Source organism: Oncorhynchus keta, chromosome 1 (assembly GCF_023373465.1).
Source record: "Oncorhynchus keta strain PuntledgeMale-10-30-2019 chromosome 1, Oket_V2, whole genome shotgun sequence".
Taxonomy (NCBI): Eukaryota; Metazoa; Chordata; class Actinopteri; order Salmoniformes; family Salmonidae; genus Oncorhynchus; species Oncorhynchus keta.
In genome coordinates, this window is record NC_068421.1 from 69,471,965 (window position 1) to 69,490,445 (window position 18,481).

Genomic DNA, 18,481 nt, shown 5'->3' on the forward strand with positions numbered 1-18,481 from the left:
TGCTGCTGGAGCTGTTTCATCTACTCTATGGATTTCTGATATGCAGTCAGACTTAGATACAGACAGACAGTCTGTGTAGGAGTTGGGTTCAGGGTTGGAGTCAATCCAGTTTTCTATTCTGAAAGGGACTTCCCTCCTTCATTCACTGTCTGAATTTACTTTTTGACATTTGAATTGATCCCACCCCCACTGTCCTACGTCAGATGGCTCACCTCCCCCTCTCTCAGTGGGGGGACTAGCAGGAGGATAGGGAAGGAGGGATAGAGAAGAGGAGGAGGGAAGGAGTGATAGAGAGGAGGAGAAGAGGAGGAGGGAAGGAGGGATAGAGAGGAGGAGGGAAGGAGGGATAGAGAGGAGGAGAAGAGGGGGGAAGGAGGGATAGAGAGGAGAAGAAGAGGAGGAGGGAAGCAGGGATAGAGAGGAGGAGAAGAGGAGGAGGGAAGGAGGGATAGAGAGGAGAAGAAGAGGAGGAGGGAAGGAGGGATAGAGGAGAAGAAGAGGAGGAGGGAAGGAGGGATAGAGAGGAGAAGAAGAGGAGGAGGGAAGCAGGGATAGAGAGGAGGAGAAGAGGAGGAGGGAAGGAGGGATAGAGAGGAGAAGAAGAGGAGGAGGGAAGGAGGGATAGAGAGGAGAAGAAGAGTAGGAGGGAAGGAGGGATAGAGAGGAGAAGAAGAGAAGGGAAGGAGGGATAGAGGAGAAGGGGAGGAGGGAAGGAGGGCTAGAGGAGAAGAAGAGGAGGGAAGGAGGGATAGAGAGGAGAAGAAGAGGAGGAGGGAAGGAGGGATAGAGAGGAGAAGAAGAGAAGGGAAGGAGGGATAGAGGAGAAGAAGAGGAGGAGGGAAGAAGGGATAGAGAGGAGAAGAAGAAAAGGGAAGGAGGGACAGAGAGGAGAAGAAGAGGAGAAGGGAAGGAGGGATAGAGAGGAGAGGAAGAGGAGGAGGGAAGGAGAGATAGAGAGGAGAAGGAGGGAAGGGAAGGAGGGATAGAGAGGAGAAGAAGAGAAGGGAAGGAGAGATAGAGAGAAGAAGAGGAGGAGGGAAGGAGGGATAGAGGAGAAGAAGAGGAGGAGGGAAAGAGGGATAGAGAGAAGGAGAAGAGGAGTAGGGAAGGAGGGATAGAGAGGAGAAGAAGAGGAGGAGGGAAGGAGGGACAGAGAGGAGAAGAGGAGTAGGAAAGGAGGGATAGAGGAGAAGAAGAGGAGGGAAGGAGGGATAGAGAGGAGAAGAAGAGGGGGGAAGGAGGGATATAGAGGAGAAGAAGAGAAGGGAAGGAGGGATAGAGGAGAAGAGGAGGAGAAGGGAAGGAGGGATAGAGAGGAGAAGAAGAGAAGGGAAGGAGGGATTGAGGAGAAGAAGAGGAGGAGGGAAGGAGGGATAGAGAGGAGAAGAAGAGAAGGGAAGGAGGGATAGAGAGGAGAAGAAGAGGAGGGAAGGAGGGATAGAGAGGAGAAGAAGAAGAGGAGGGAAGGAGGGATAGAGAGGAGAAGAAGAGGAGGAGGGAAGGAGGGATAGAGGAGAAGAAGAGGAGGAGGGAAGGAGGGATAGAGAGGAGAAGAAGAGGAGGAGGGAAGGAGGGACAGAGAGGAGAAGAAGAGGAGGAGGGAAGAAGGGATAGAGAGGAGAAGAAGAGAAGGGAAGGAGCGATAGAGAGGAGAAGAAGAGGAGGGAAGGAGGGATAGAGGAGAAGAAGAGGAGGAGGGAAGGAGGGATAGAGAGGAGAAGAAGAGGAGGAGGGAAGGAGGGATAGAGGAGAAGAAGAGGAGGAGGGAAGGAGGGATAGAGGAGAAGAAGAGGAGGAGGGAAGGAGGGATAGAGGAGAAGAAGAGGAGGAGGGAAGGAGGGATAGAGAGGAGAAGAAGAGGAGGAGGGAAGGAGGGACAGAGAGGAGAAGAAGAGGAGGAGGGAAGAAGGGATAGAGAGGAGAAGAAGAGAAGGGAAGGAGGGATAGAGGAGAAGAGGAGGAGGGGAGGAGGTATGTATCGTTTTTTGTATGCTCTCGATGGAATTTGTATTTGTGGTCCTGGCGACTGGACCTTTTTTGGGACACCATTATTTTTGTCTTACTGAGATTTACTGTCAGGGCCCAGGTCTGGCAGAATCTGTGCAGTAGATCTAGATGCTGCTGTAGGTCTGCTGCTGTAGCTGTTTGAGCGACTGATGTTAAGTGTCACAGTGACATATGCCACACACAGATGTCCCACTCCTGCTGTGCTGTCACATGACTGACGACTTGTTTTCTCTGATACTCTCTCTCTCTCTCTCTGCACTGCACCACAGGGTTCATGCTTTGACAGTGCAACAATTCAAACAAGTACTATGTTACTTATTGATACTATATTAAAATGATAATATTTCAACACTCTCTCTCTACGCTCTCTACACTCTATACACCCACCGCCCTCTCTCTCTCTCCCTCTCTCTCTCTCTCTCTCTCTCTCTCTCTACGCTCTCTACACTCTATACACCCACCGCCCTCTCTCTCTCTCTCTCCTCTCTCTCTCTCTCTCTCTCTCTCTCTCTCTCTCTCTCTCTCCCTCTCTCTCTCTCTCTCTCTCTCTCTCTCTCTCTCTCTCTCTCTCTCTCTCTCTCTCTCTCTCTCTCTCTCTACGCTCTCTACACTCTATACACCCACCGCCCTCTCTCTCCTCTCTCTCTCTCTCTCTCTCTCTCTCTCTCTCTCTCAATTAAATTAAATTCAATTCAATTCAATTCAAGGGCTTTATTGGCATGGGAAACATGTGTTAACATTGCCAAAGCAAGTGAGGTAGATAATATATAAAGTGAATATATAAAGTGAAATAAACAATACAAAATTAACAGTAAACATCACACATCCAGAAATTTCAAAACAATAAAGACATTACAAATGTCGTATTATACATATATATATACAGTGTTGTAACAATGTACAAATGGTAAAGGACACAAGATAAAATAAATAAGCATAGATATGAGTTGTATTTACAATGGTGTGAGTTCTTCACTGGTTGCCCTTTTCTCGTGGCAACAGGTCACACATCTTGTATAGTCAAAGCTTTCCTTAATTCTGGGTCAGTCACAGTGGTCAGGTATTCTGCCGCTGTGTACTCTCTGTGTAGGGCCAAATAGCATTCTAGTTTGCTCTGATTTTTTGTTAATTCTTTCCAATGTGTCAAGTAATTATCTTTTTGTTTTCTCATGATTTGGTTGGGTCTAATTGTGCTGCTGTCCTGGGGCTCTGTAGGGTGTGTTTGTGTTTGTGAACAGAGTCCCAGGACCAGCTTGCTTAGGGGACTCTTCTCCAGGTTCATCTCTCTGTAGGTGATGGCTTTGTTGTGGAAGGTTTGGGAATCACTTCCTTTTAGGTGGTTATAGAATTTAACGTCTCTCTCTCTCTCCACAGACTCTATCTGTCTCTCTCTCTCCCTCTCTCTCTCTCGCTCTCCACAGACTCTCTCTGTCTGTCACTCATACCTCCCCCGCGGAGGTCCGTAGCTCGGAGTCCCGTCTCGCTCCCCATCTCCGTCTTTTGCAAGTCTTTCATCTTAGAAAGGTCAGCTCTCATCATAGTGTCAGACGAAGTTTATTCCTCTCTCTCTCTCTGCTGCTGGCTTTTAGTGTCATTTTCCTGAAGAGGAGCTCTCAGACCCACTCTGATTGACTGCTGTTACCAGGTTTCTGCCAGGTTGTTACCATGCTGCTACCATGCTGCTACCATGCTGCTACCATGCTGCTACCAGGTTGTTACCAATGCCTCTTGGATGGGATATAGGGTTTGAGCATAACCTGAAGGTAAGGAGGGGAATATCCCCTTGCTGCTCCATAGGCAAACACCAGGGTCTTGAAGATGAAGCCAGTGGAGTGGGTGGAGGAGTGGGGTGACACCAACCTTGGAAGGTAGAACACCAGGCTGGCTGAGGTGTTCTGGATACGTTGCAGGGGTTTGATGGCACAAGCGGGGAACCCAGCCAACAGAGTTGCAGTAGTCTAGACGGGAGATGACAAGTGCCTGGATTAGGACCTGCGCCACTTCCTGTGTGAGGTAGGGTCGTACTCTACGGATGTTGTACCTGCAGGAGCGAGTCACTGCTTTGATGTTTGCAGAGAACGACAGGGCGTTGTCCAGGGTCACACCAAGGATCTTTGCAATCTGGGAGTAGGACACCATGGAGTTGTCAACCATGATGGCGAGGTCTTGGAGCAGGCAGGCCTTCCCTGAGAGGAAGAGCAGCCTCATTTTTTCAAGGTAGAGCTTGAGGTGGTGGGCTGACATCCAAGCTTAGATGTCTGGAAAGTCGACGAGTACAATGAGTGGTGAGCCATCGTCTGGAAATTAAAATGGAATTAAAATGAGGAGATGGACAGGTGAGTGAGAGAGAAAAGAGAAAATCTCCAGTTAGGAGAAATGAGTAGCCCTGTGCCACCACCGCGATGACCAGATGCTCTTGGACTATGAGAGAAAACGTAGTAAGATGAAGAGAGAGCAGCTGGAGTAGCAGTGTTCTCTGGGGTGATCCATGTATCCGTCAGGGCAATAAAGTGTAGAGACTGAAGGGCAATATAGACTGAGATGTACTCAGCCTTGTTGACCACAGATCGGCAGTTCCAAACACTGCCGGAGTCTCAGAATTCCACATGGGTTACACTAAATTAGAAAGCCAAGCCGTGGGGAGTGTCTGTAAAACCTACAGGAAGAAGAGTGAACTGGGATAGAAAATATGCATATAGTTGCCAAAGCTACAAGAGGAAAATGAGATCATCAGAACTAGGTAAGATACTCAACTGAGAGAATGGTGTGGAGACTTCCTCTCTTTCCTTCCTCGGACACCTCTGCAAAACAACACGGTAGAACAACTCGGCAGAACAACACAGTAGAACATCTCCGCAGAACAGCTCGGCAGAACAACACGACAGAACAACTCGGCAGAACAACTCGGCAGAACATCTCGGCAGAACATCTCGGCAGAACAACTCGGCAGAACAACACAGTAGAACAACTCGCCAGAACATCTCGGCAGAACAACTCGGCAGAACAACACAGTAGAACAACTCGCCAGAACATCTCGGCAGAACAACTCGGCAGAACAACACAGTAGAACAACTCGCCAGAACATCTCGGCAGAACAACTCGGCAGAACAACACAGTAGAACAACTCGCCAGAACATCTCGGCAGAACAACTCAGCAGAACAACACGACAGAACAACTCGGCAGAACAACACGACAGAACAACTCGCCAGAACATCTCGGCAGAACAACTCAGCAGAACAACACAGTAGAACAACTCGGCAGAACAACACAGTAGAACAACTCAGCAGAACAACACAGTAGAACAACTCGGCAGAACAACTCGGCAGAACATCTCGGCAGAACAACACGACAGAACAACTCGGCAGAACAACACGACAGAACAACTCGCCAGAACATCTCGGCAGAACAACTCAGCAGAACAACACAGTAGAACAACTCGGCAGAACAACACAGTAGAACAACTCGGCAGAACAACTCGGCAGAACATCTCGGCAGAACAACACGACAGAACAACTCGGCAGAACAACACGACAGAACAACTCGCCAGAACATCTCGGCAGAACAACTCAGCAGAACAACACAGTAGAACAACTCGGCAGAACAACACAGTAGAACAACTCAGCAGAACAACACAGTAGAACAACTCGGCAGAACATCTCGGCAGAACAACTCGGCAGAACATCTCGGCAGAACAACTCGGCAGAACAACTCGGCAGAACAACTCAGCAGAACATCTTGGTAGAACAACTCATCAGAACAACACAGTAGAACAACTCGGCAGAAAATCTCTGCAGAACAACACGACAGAACAACTTGGCAGAACATCTCGGCAGAACATCTCGGCAGAACAACACGACAGAACAACTCGGCAGAACAACTCGGCAGAACATCTCGGCAGAACAACTCGGCAGAACAACACGACAGAACAACACGACAGAACAACTCGCCAGAACATCTCGGCAGAACATCTCGGCAGAACAACACGACAGAACAACTCGGCAGAACAACTCGGCAGAACAACTCGGCAGAACAACTCGGCAGAACAACACGACAGAACAACTCGGCAGAACAACTCGGCAGAATATCTCGGCAGAACAACTCGGCAGAACAACTCGGCAGAACAACACGACAGAACAACTCGGCAGAACAACTCGGCAGAACAACACGACAGAAAAACTCGGCAGAACAAAACACGAAATTCGACAATTAGGCTCTGGCTAACAATTAAGACAGCAAAAAAAGAAGCGTCCTCTCACTGTCAACTGCATTTATTTTCATCAAACTTAACAAGTGTTAATATTTGTATGAACATAACAAAAGTCAACGACTGAGACATAAAGTGAACAAGTTCCATCGACATGTGACTAACAGAAATGGAATAATGTGTCCCTGAACAAAGGGGGGGTCAAAATCAAAAGTAACAGTCGGTATCTTGTGTGGCCACCAGCTGCATTAAGCACTGCAATGCAACTCCTCCTCATGGACTGCACCAGATTTGCCAGTTATTGCTGTGAGATGTTACCCCACTCTTCCACCAAGGCACCTGCAAGTTCCCGGAAATTTCTGGGGGGATTGGCCCTAGCCCTCACCCTCCAATCCAACAGGTCCCAGATGTGCGCAATAGAATTGAGATTCAGGCTCTTCGCTGGCCATGGTAGAACACTGGCGTTCCTGTCTTGCAGGAAATCACGCACAGAATGAGCAGTATGGCTGGTGGCATTGTCATGCTAGAGGGTCATGTCAGGATGAGCCTGCGGGAAGTGTACCACATGAGGGAGGATGATGTCTTCCCTGTAACGCACAGCGTTGAGATTCCCTGCAATGACAACAAGCTCAGTCCGATGATGCTGTGACTCATCCCCCCAGACCATGACGGACCATCCTCCTCCAAATCGATCCCACTCCAGAGTACAGGCCTCAGTGTAACGCTCATTCCGATGATAAATGCTAATCCGACCATCACCCCTTGTGAGACAAAACCGCGACTCGTCAGTGAAGAGCACTTTTTGCCAGTCCTGTCTGGTCCAGCGACGGTGGATGTGTGCCCATAGGCGATGTTGTTGCCGGTAATGTCTGGTGAGGACCTGCCTAACAACAGACCTACAAGCTCTCAGTCCAGCCTGTCTCAGCCTATTGCGAACAATCTGAGCACTGATGGAGGGATTGTGTGTTCCTGGTGTAACTCGGACAGTTGTTGCCATCCTGTACCTGTCCCGCAAAATACAAGTGTTATACATCGGCTTAAAGATGAACTTCTTGTTAATCCAGCCGCTGTGTCAGATTTCAAAAAGGCTTTAAAGCATACCATGCAATTATCTGAGGACAGCACCCCGCTTACAAAAGCATACAAACATTTTCCAGCCAAGTAGTTTAGTCACGAAAGTCAGAAATAGCAATAAAATTAATATTTTACCTTTGATGATCTTCATATGGTTGCACTCACAAGACTCCATGTTACACAATAAATGTACATTTTGTTCAATAAAGTCCCTCTTTATGTCCAAAAACTCTGTTTTGTTGGCGTGTTTTATTCAGTAATCCACTGGCTCAAAGGCGGTCACAACAGGCAGACGAATAGATCCTAATAGTACAAACAATGTTTTTATTAATCCTCAGGTTGTCTATTGTCTTTATAATCGATAATATTTAAACCGGACAATAGCGTATTCAATACAAAGGAAAAAGAACAGAGGGCGCGCTCTCAGTCGTGCGCGCAAAAAGCTCTGGTACATTCGACCGACCACTCAGAAAATGTTGCCATTCTTACTAGTTTTTCAGAATAAAAGCCTGAAACAATGTCTAAAGACTGTTGGCATCTAGTGGAAGCCGTAGGAATTGCAATCTAGGTCCCATCCATTTATATGGTGGATAGGCTTTCAATGGAAAAACCCTCATTTCAAAAGAATGTCACTCCCTGGATGGATTTCCCTCAGGTTTTCGCCTGCCATATCAGTTCTGTTATACTCACAGACATTATTTAACAGTTTTGGAAACTTTAGAGTGTTCTCTATCCAATACTACCATGCATATGCATATCCTAGCTTCTGGGCCTGAGTAACAGGCAGTTTACATTGAGCACCTCATTCATCCAAAATTCAAAATACTGCAAGGATCAGTCTCCCTGTAGCGCTATCTTAGGCCTCTCACAGTACGGACATTGTAATTTATTGCCCTGGCCACATCTGCAGTCCTCATGCCTCCTTGCAGCATGCATAAGGCACATTCACGCAGATGAGCAGGGATCCTGGGCATCTTTCTTTAGGTGTTTTTCAGAGTCAGTAGAAAGGCCTCTTTAGTGTCCTACGTTTTCATAACTGTGACCTAAATTGTCTACCGTCTGTAAGCTGTTAGTGTCTTAACGACCGTTTCATAGGTGCATGTTCATTAATTGTTTATGGTTCATTGAACAAGCATGGGGAACAGTGTTTAAACCCTTTACAATGAAGATGTGTGAAGTTATTTGGATTTTTACTTTAATTGTCTTTGAAAGACAGGGTCCTGAAAACGATACGTTTCTTTTTTTGCTGAGTTTACTTGAATCAGTTCTAGAACCCATTGGCCTTTATGGTTGTGAGGTATGGGGTCCGCTCACCAACCAAGAATTCACAAAATGGGACAAACACTAAAATGAGACTCCGCATACAGAATTCAGCAAAAATATCCTCCTTGCTCAACATAAATCACCTCATTCTTATCGGCAGACTCAACAGCCTTGGTCTCTCAAATGATTGCCTCGCCTGGTTCACCAACTACTTCTCAGACAAAATTCAGTGTGTAAAATCGGAGGGCCTGTTGTCTGGTCCTCTGGCAGTCTCTATGGGGGTGCCACAGGGTTCAATTCTCGGGCCGACTCTCTTCTCTGCATTCATTACTCTTGGTGATTCTCTGATCCACCTCTACGCAGACGACAGCATTCTGTATACTTCTGGCCCTTCTTTGGACACTGTGTTAAGCTTCATTGGGATAGGGGGCAGCATTGGGAAGTTTGGATGAAATGCGTGCCCAGTGTAAACTGCCTGTTACTCAGGCCCAGGAGCTAGAATATGCATATATGCATAAAAACATAATGCATATAAATATGCATTCCAACCGCACAAACAACAGAAAAGAGACGTTAAATATTACAACCACCTAGAAGCAAGCGATTCCCATACCTTACATAACAAAGCCATCGCCAACAGAGAGATGAACCCGGAGAAAAGTCCCCTAAGCAAGCTGGTCCTGGGGCTCTGTTCACAAACACAAACAGAGCCTACAGAGCCCCAGGATAGCAACACAATTAGACCCAACCAAATCATGAGAAAACTATGTACAGACTCAGTGAGCATAGCCTTGCTATTGAGAAAGTCCGCCGTAGGCAGACCTGGCTCTCAAGTGAAGACAGTCTATGTGCCCACTGCCCACAAAATGAGATGTATGGCCATATCAGAGACACATATTTCCCTCAGATTACACAGATCCACAAATAATTCTAAAACAAACCTGATTCCCATATCTACTGGGTGAAATACCACAGTGTGCCATCACAGCAGCAAGATTTGTGACCTGTTGCCACAAGAAAAGGGCAACCAGTGAAGAACAAACACCATTGTAAATACAACCCATATTTATGCTTATTTATTTCCCCTTTTGTACTTGAACCATTTGCACGTAATTACAACACTGTATATATACAGTACATATTATGACATTTGAAATGTATTTATTCTTTTGGAACTTCTGTGAGTGTAATGTTTACTGCTCATTTTTATTGTTTATTTCCCTTTTGTATATTATCTATTTCACTTGCTTTGGCAATGTTAACATATGTTTCCCATGTCAATAAAGTTCCTTGAATAGAGAGAGAGAGAGACTCTTTGACTGTTTAAAACGCTTTTACCTTCAACATAAAACCGTGCTCTCTCTCCCTCTTTAATCGTCATAGAGATATGGAGCTTGGAACTCCTTGCAGGAAGGGGAAAGCAAAGTGAAATCAAACAGCCATGTCCGCACGTACTCAGTTGCGTGTTAGAGGCAAATGGACGCATTAGTCAGGTCAGACTCTGTGTGTGTGTGTGTGTGTGGAGGAGGGATCACAGCTAATTTAAGGCACTAAACGGACGCAAATGTTCTGCCAAAAGGCCTCCAGCTACAGTCATAAACGATTAAAGAGGAGCTGAGAGATCTAATACACACATACACACTGGTATTTAAAGCAGTCTGTCAGAATTCTTCCACCAGGAGAAATATAACATCTCGAGCTGCAGTCTAGCTGTACTTGTGCTTTAATTATGGTAAAATAGTGAAATGACCAGTTAGAAGTGAGTAGTTTGTGCTGCAGCGTAATGACAGTCAATTCATTCCTGTCTGGTTTGTTTTAAACCTTCAAGCTCCTATTGTGTTTAAACATGGCTGACATGACAAGACTTCGTCTATACAGTTCAACTCATGAGAACAGGGTTTGATCTAGGGGTTCAATGGAGCGCGACTTTGGTTATGTCCAGTGCTGACCCTCCTGCATCTGTGTGTTTGTGTATGTGTGTACGCTGTTTCTATTATTACTCTGGGGACCTCTGAGTGTTTGAGCGCTCTCGATCCCTGACTGTTAGAAAAAATGTTTAGGCGGGCAATATCTAGACGGCCATAGAGCGAGAGGGGTCCTATCCTAAGGGTCCTGTTGACCTACCATGCAGAAGATTTGCTCTGCTCTCTGTGACATTTCTGTGTGTGTGTGTGTGTGTGTGTGCGTGTGTGTGTGTGTGTGTGTGTGTGTGTGTGTGTGTGTGTGTGTGTGTGTGTGTGTGTGTGTGTGTGTGTGTGTGTGTGTGTGTGTGTGTGTGTGTGTGTGTGTGTGTGTGTGTGTGTGTGTGTGTGTGTGTGTGCGTGTGTGTGTGTGTCAGTGGTAATTTCACCCAAAATAACTTTGAAAAAAAATATTTGTCACCAACCAATTTTTCCTGACAAATACTAATGAAGATAACGAGATGAGATGACATGGGGAAAAAACGATAACTGTAACAAAGTTAGTTGATGAAAATGTGACGAGACGAACACTTGATGAAAGTTCCACGAGACTAACGGACATTCATTTTGACATGAAGCTCCATTTCATCTGTTTAGTCCGATCATGGGCATGCCTTTGTAGAATATTTAATGCATTCCTCTCATTGATAGAATGAACCTTTCAGTTGCACGGTCTGATTGAGCTGATCTGCCCGGTTCTCCCAAACAGCTCCCAAGCGGTCACTTCAGTCACTCGTCAATCTTTTCAACTGATGCACCGAAACTAGAAACATCACTTTCATGTAGACTATTTTGCTTTGATCGCATTAAAAGCTCTATTTTCCCATGTGCACTGCTTTTCATCTGTGTTCCTGCTCTCACGGTCCGCAAATGAGAGTGCGGTAGTTTTTTCCCTATTGGAAATATTAATGCTATTTGCTGAATATTAGGAGTACAGTAATATTTCTGTCATTTTTAGAAAATCCAGATTCTCCACTTATTAAGGAAATCACTTATTTACCCCCATCCCAAGGTTATGATGGGGAGAAAACAGCTGTGTCCCTAAATTGTTTACCTTGAAACCAAAACTTTGTAGCCTACAGTAAATCATGGCTGCCACAATAGCAATGTGCCAGCTATATGAGGGGATAGTAGGCTTTGTTGGACAAAGCTGAGTGTGCACATGATGGAAGTTAATTAAAGGTAAATATGAATTATGTCATGGAAAAAATGCACTGACTAATATGTGACTAAAATGACTGACTAAATCGACACTAACATTTTCCATAATTGTAGTCGACTGATAATAACTAAAACTAAGAGGGATGAAATAACTCAAATGTGGCGAAGACTTAAAGTTATTTCCGTCAAAAAGACTAAGATGAAAACTGAATCTAAAATAGCCGACAAAATGAGCACTGGTGTGTTTCTGCATGTGTGTGCAGCCAGGTCGCTCAAGACATCGGGAGATGACGTAACAACCGGCCACTAGGGGCAAAGACCTTGTGGACCAGACAGTTGATCAAGATCACATGTGTGTGTGCGTGTGTGTGTGTGTTAGTGTGAGGGGACAGCCAGGGCACAACACGGTTTATCCATCGCCCCTGACCAAGTGCCTCCGATCACCTCGAGTCAACAGGCGCTAATACTGCAGGGGTTAGCCTCAAATCCCTAAGCTTTTAGAAGGAGAGAGGAAGAGCGGTGGAGAGAGAGAGAGAGTCTGTGAGAGAGATGTTAAAGAGGAGAGAGCCACAGGCACCATCCCTGAGGGGAGAGACAGAAAGAGAAAGGGAGAGGGAGCAAACAGAAAGAGGAGAGAGCCACAGAGATGTAGTGAGCGAAAGAGATGGAAAGTGCTCTGAGGAGTGACATGATGACAACCTGTGAAATACAGTACATGTAACTCTACTTTATTGATGTGTGAGATTTGGAGAGACGGCAGATATGCCTTTCCCCTCCGATTCACCCTCCTCCTCCTCCTCAGGTTCACCCTCCTCCTCCTCCTCAGGTTCACCCTCCTCCTCCTCCTCCTCAGGTTCACCCTCCTCCTCCTCCTCCTCAGGTTCACCCTCCTCCTCCTCCTCCTCAGGTTCACCCTCCTCCTCCTCCTCAGGTTCACCCTCCTCCTCCTCCTCCTCAGGTTCACCCTCCTCCTCCTCCTCAGGTTCACCCTCCTCCTCCTCCTCCTCAGGTTCACCCTCCTCCTCCTCCTCAGGTTCACCCTCCTCCTCCTCCTCCTCAGCTTCATCCTCCTCCTCCTCCTCCTCAGCTTCACCCTCCTCCTCCTCCTCATGTTCACCCTCCTCCTCCTCCTCCTCAGGTTCACCCTCCTCCTCCTCCTCCTCCTCCTCCTCAGGTTCACCCTCCTCCTCCTCCTCCTCCTCCTCAGGTTCACCCTCCTCCTCCTCCTCCTCAGGTTCACCCTCCTCCTCCTCCTCAGGTTCACCCTCCTCCCCCTCCTCAGCTTCATCCTCCTCCTCCTCCTCCTCAGGTTCCCCCTCCTTCTCCTCCTCAGGTTCACCCTCCTCCTCCTCCTCCTCAGGTTCACCCTCCTCCTCCTCCTCCTCCTCCTCCTCCTCCTCCACAGCTTCTCCCTCCTTCTCCTCCTCAGGTTCACCCTCCTCCTCCTCCTCCTCAGGTTCACCCTCCTCCTCCTCCTCAGGTTCACCCTCCTCCTCCTCCTCAGGTTCACCCTCCTCCTCCTCCTCAGCTTCACCCTCCTCCTCCTCAGGTTCACCCTCCTCCTCCTCCTCCTCAGGTTCACCCTCCTTCTCCTCCTCAGGTTCACCCTCCTCCTCCTCCTCCTCAGGTTCACCCTCCTCCTCCTCCTCCTCCTCCTCCTCCTCCTCAGGTTCACCCTCCTTCTCCTCCTCAGGTTCACCCTCCTCCTCCTCCTCCTCAGGTTCACCCTCCTCCTCCTCCTCAGGTTCACCCTCCTCCTCCTCCTCAGGTTCACCCTCCTCCTCCTCCTCAGGTTCACCCTCCTCCTCCTCCTCCTCCTCCTCCTCCTCAGGTTCACCCTCCTCCTCCTCCTCCTCCTCCTCAGGTTCACCCTCCTCCTCCTCCTCCTCATACCCCTCCTCCTCCTCAGGTTCACCCTCCTCCCCCTCCTCAGGTTCACCCTCCTCCTCCTCCTCCTCAGGTTCACCCTCCTTCTCCTCCTCAGGTTCACCCTCCTCCTCCTCCTCCTCAGGTTCACCCCTCCTCCTCCTCCTCCTCCTCCTCCTCAGGTTCACCCTCCTCTCCTCCTCAGGTTCACCCTCCTCCTCCTCCTCCTCAGGTTCACCCTCCTCCTCCTCCTCAGGTTCACCCTCCTCCTCCTCCTCAGGTTCACCCTCCTCCTCCTCCTCCTCCTCCTCCTCCTCAGGTTCACCCTCCTCCTCCTCCTCAGGTTCACCCTCCTCCTCCTCCTCCTCAGGTTCACCCTCCTCCTCCTCCTCAGGTTCACCCTCCTTCTCCTCCTCAGGTTCACCCTCCTCCTCCTCCTCCTCAGGTTCACCTCCTCCTCCTCCTCCTCAGGTTCACCCTCCTCCTCCTCCTCAGGTTCACCCTCCTCCTCCTCCTCCTCCTCCTCCTCCTCCTCCTCCTCAGGTTCACCCTCCTCATCCTCCTCCTCAGGTTCACCCTCCTCCTCCTCCTCAGGTTCACCCTCCTTCTCCTCCTCAGGTTCACCCTCCTCCTCCTCCTCCTCAGGTTCACCCTCCTCCTCCTCCTCAGGTTCACCCTCCTCCTCTCCTCCTCCTCAGGTTCACCCTCCTCCTCCTCCTCCTCCTCCTCCTCCTCCTCCTCCTCCTCCTCCTCCTCCTCCTCCTCCTCCTCAGCTTCACCCTCCTCCTCCTCCTCAGGTTCACCCTCCTCCTCCTCCTCCTCCTCCTCCTCCTCCTCCTCCTCCTCCTCAGGTTCACCCTCCTCCTCCTCCTCAGGTTCACCCTCCTCCTCCTCCTCCTCAGGTTCACCCTCCTCCTCCTCCTCAGGTTCACCCTCCTCCTCCTCCTCAGGTTCACCCTCCTCCTCCTCAGGTTCACCCTCCTCCTCCTCCTCAGGTTCACCCTCCTCCTCCTCCTCAGGTTCACCCTCCTCCTCCTCCTCAGGTTCACCCTCCTCCTCCTCCTCAGCTTCACCCTCCTCCTCCTCCTCAGGTTCACCCTCCTCCTCCTCAGGTTCACCCTCCTCCTCCTCAGGTTCACCCTCCTCCTCCTCAGGTTCACCCTCCTCCTCCTCCTCAGGTTCACCCTCCTCCTCCTCCTCAGGTTCACCCTCCTCCTCCTCCTCAGGTTGACCCTCCTCCTCCTCCTCAGGTTCACCCTCCTCCTCCTCCTCCTCAGGTTCACCCTCCTCCTCCTCCTCCTCATGTTCACCCTCCTCCCCCTCCTCCTCAGGTTCACCCTCCTCCTCCTCCTCCTCAGGTTCACCCTCCTCCTCCTCCTCAGGTTCACCCTCCTCCTCCTCCTCAGGTTCACCCTCCTCCTCCTCCTCAGGTTCACCCTCCTCCTCCTCCTCCTCCTCAGGTTCACCCTCCTCCTCCTCCTCCTCAGGTTCACCCTCCACCTCCTCCTCAGGTTCACCCTCCTCCTCCTCCTCAGGTTCACCCTCATCCTCCTCCTCAGGTTCACCCTCCTCCTCCTCCTCCGGTTCACCCTCCTCCTCCTCCTCAGGTTCACCCTCCTCCTCCTCAGGTTCACCCTCCTCCTCCTCCTCCTCCGATTCACCCTCCTCCTCCTCCTCAGGTTCACCCTCCTCCTCCTCCTCCTCAGGTTCACCCTCATCCTCCTCCTCCGTTCACCCTCCTCCTCCTCCTCAGGTTCACCCTCCTCCTCCTCAGGTTCACCCTCCTCCTCCTCCTCCTCCGATTCACCCTCCTCCTCCTCCTCAGGTTCACCCTCCTCCTCCTCAGGTTCACCCTCATCCTCCTCCTCCGATTCACCCTCCTCCTCCTCCTCAGGTTCACACCACCGACTCCCCCAGAGACACATACACACAGCCACAGAGAGCAACCAAATATTGATCCTACCACAAAGTCTTTCACTTTTATATCCCCAAAACAAATGGGTTTTAGAGAAGGCTCAGTGTGTTGAGAGGGGGAGACTGTGTATTATATTGGCCAGTTGATCTGAAAGAGATTGAAGTCATACATAATTCTATAGACCTAATAAAGGAAACAACAACATAAAGTGTCTTAAAACCTTTACTAAATCAGAGTGTTTCTTGGTAGTCTTAAACACATCTACTTTGAAACAAAGTATACACCTCACACACATGGTTATGGACTTAAAAAAAGAAGACACCTGTACCATTTTAAAATTTTTAACCAATTATTTAACCAATTAAGGCTTAAGGTGTTAATTAAGGTTTATGGATGAAATGGAATTTGCTGTCCTGTCCTGTAGGGACAGATAGTTGTGATTGTGACAGTATAGAGGGCTCTGTGTGTTATTTTAACCAGCTCTCCCACAGAGACTATGATCAGACCCCTGGGTTGAAAACATCACTCCCTGTCTTTCTCTCTCTCTCTCTCTCTTTCTGGGAGGCTTCAGGGACCAGGGAGACAGGGAGAGACAGAGAAGGAGTGGAAAGGGAAAGAGAGGAGAGAGTGAAGATAGGAGGAGATGAGTGGGTAGGAGACCGAGGAGGAGGAGGATGGCTATCAGAGAGTTAGGGTGTAATTGTGTTGGGCAACTCTCTCTCTCTCTCCCTCTCTCTTGCTCCATCTCTCCCTCTCTTCTTCCCTCCATCCACATGAGTGCTGTTCTACAGATCTTTCACAGTCACAGTAATCACTGCACCTATAGACAGACATCCATTTAACTGCAGCTACTGTAGCATGGTTCTATGCAGTACCACACATAGGAGTCACACTGTGTGCTTGAGTGGATTCACAGCTCCAACATGGAGAAACACTTTACTGTAGCGATATACAGGTAACTGACAAAACAATGGAAACTTGAGTAAATGAGTGATACAACATGTATTGAAAGCAGGTGCTTCCACACAGGTGTGGTTCCTGAGTTAATTAGGCAAGTAATAATAGTGCAAAGTACTTTGTCATTATTTCTGACGACAATACTGCTAATTAAGTTGTTTCTAGTATGTTGTTTCCACCTAGTGACTACCCTCTTATAGCAGACAAGCTGTTATATAGCACCAGGGTCACAGTGGGATCCCGTAAGAGGATGCCAGGGTCAACTATAGCATGTTAGCTGATGTATTAATGTAGCTTACACTCGGACATGTTACGAATACACACACACAACACACAGGTGACACAGTGACATGTTACGAATACACACACACAACACACAGGGGACACTCTGACATGTTACGAATACACAGTGACTCGAATAATACAGTGACTTTTATTATTTCAAGGCTATAGTCTACAAAGAAATAAATCCTTATCCCATCGGGACAAGAGGAATACCTATGTAAGAATGCTGTTCATTGACTATAGCCCAGTATTCAACACCATAGTACCCTTCAACCTCACCATTAAGCTTGAGGCCCTGGGTCTGAACCCCGCTCTATGTAATTGGGTCCTGGACTTGCTGACGGGCCGCCCCCAAGTGGTGAAGGTAGGAAACAACATCTACACTTCATTCATCCTCAACACGGGGGCCCCACAAGGGTGTGTGCTTAGCCCCCTCCTATACCCATGTACCCATGTTTACCCTTGACTGTGTGGCCATGCACGCCTCCAACTTAATCATCAAGTTTGCAGACTACACTACAGTAGAAGGCTTGATTACCAACAACGATGAGACTGCCTACAGGGAGGAGATGAAGGCTCTGGGAGTGTGGTGTCAGGAAAATAACCTCTATGTCAACAAAACAAAGGAGATGATCGTGGACTTCAGGAAAAAGCAGAGGACGCACCACCCTATCCACATCAACAGGAAATCAGTGGAGAAGGTGGAAAGTTTTAAGTTCCTCGGCGTACATATCACTGACAGACTGAAATGGTCCACCCACACAGACAGTGTGGTGAAGAAGGCACAACAGCGCCTCTTCACCCTCAGGAGGCTTAAGAAATTTGGCTTGTCACCTAAACCCCTCACAAACGTTTACAGAAGCACAATTGAGAGCATCCTGTCGGGCTGTATCACAGCCTGGTACAGCAACTGCACCGCCCACAACCGCAGGGCTCTCCAGAGGGTGGTGCCCTCCAGGACACCTACAGCACCCGATTTCACAGGAAGGCCAAAAAGATCATCAAGGACAACAACCACCCAAGCCACTGCCTGTTCATCCTGCTATCATCCAGAAGGAGAGGTCAGTACAGGTGCATCAAAGCTGGGACCGAGAGACTGAAAAACAGCTTCTATGTCAAGGCCATCAGGCTGTTAAATAGATATCATTAGCACAGTCTGTATAGAGGCTGCTGCATATATACAGACTTGAAATCATTGGCCACTTTAATACATGGAATACTAGTCACTTTAAGATATAGTAGACAGTATAGAATACAGTATATACATATGAGATGAGTGATGCAAGATATGTAAACATTATTAGTCTATGCCGCTCTGACATGTAGTAGTAAACATTATTAGTCTATGCCGCTGTGACATTTATTAGTAAACATTATTAGTCTATGCCGCGCTGACATGTATTAGTAAACATTATTAGTCTATGCCGCGCTGACATGTATTAGTAAACATTATTAGTCTATGCCGCTGTGACATTTATTAGTAAACATTATTAGTCTATGCCGCTCTGACATGTATTAGTAAACATTATTAGTCTATGCCGCTGTGACATTTATTAGTAAACATTATTAGTCTATGCCGCTCTGACATGTATTAGTAAACATTATTAGTCTATGCCGCTCTGACATGTATTAGTAAACATTATTAGTCTATGCCGCTCTGACATGTATTAGTAAACATTATTAGTCTATGCCGCTGTGACATTTATTAGTAAACATTATTAGTCTATGCCGCGCTGACATGTATTAGTAAACATTATTAGTCTATGCCGCGCTGACATGTATTAGTA

At 48.1% G+C, this 18,481-nt stretch overlaps 3 protein-coding genes across 3 annotated transcripts in view; 1 reads left to right on the top strand and 2 right to left on the bottom strand.

The window, feature by feature from the left end:
• Positions 1-18,481, top strand: part of LOC118380174 (disabled homolog 1-like) — a 370,535-nt gene that overhangs the window by 223,107 nt on the left and 128,947 nt on the right. The window lies entirely within an intron of this gene.
• LOC127906634 (cilia- and flagella-associated protein 251-like) lies at positions 12,727-14,042 on the bottom strand (the record flags this gene model as incomplete). Its single annotated transcript, XM_052459113.1, has 2 exons — positions 12,727-13,530; positions 13,989-14,042. Coding segments are annotated over 2 exons (858 nt in total), but the record flags the coding sequence as incomplete, so codon positions are not given.
• On the bottom strand, positions 14,219-17,172 carry LOC127931085 (cilia- and flagella-associated protein 251-like; the record flags this gene model as incomplete). The annotated part of the gene is made up of 2 exons (XM_052522324.1): positions 17,155-17,172; positions 14,219-14,860 (listed from the first exon to the last, which is right to left on the bottom strand). Coding segments are annotated over exons 1-2 (660 nt in total), but the record flags the coding sequence as incomplete, so codon positions are not given.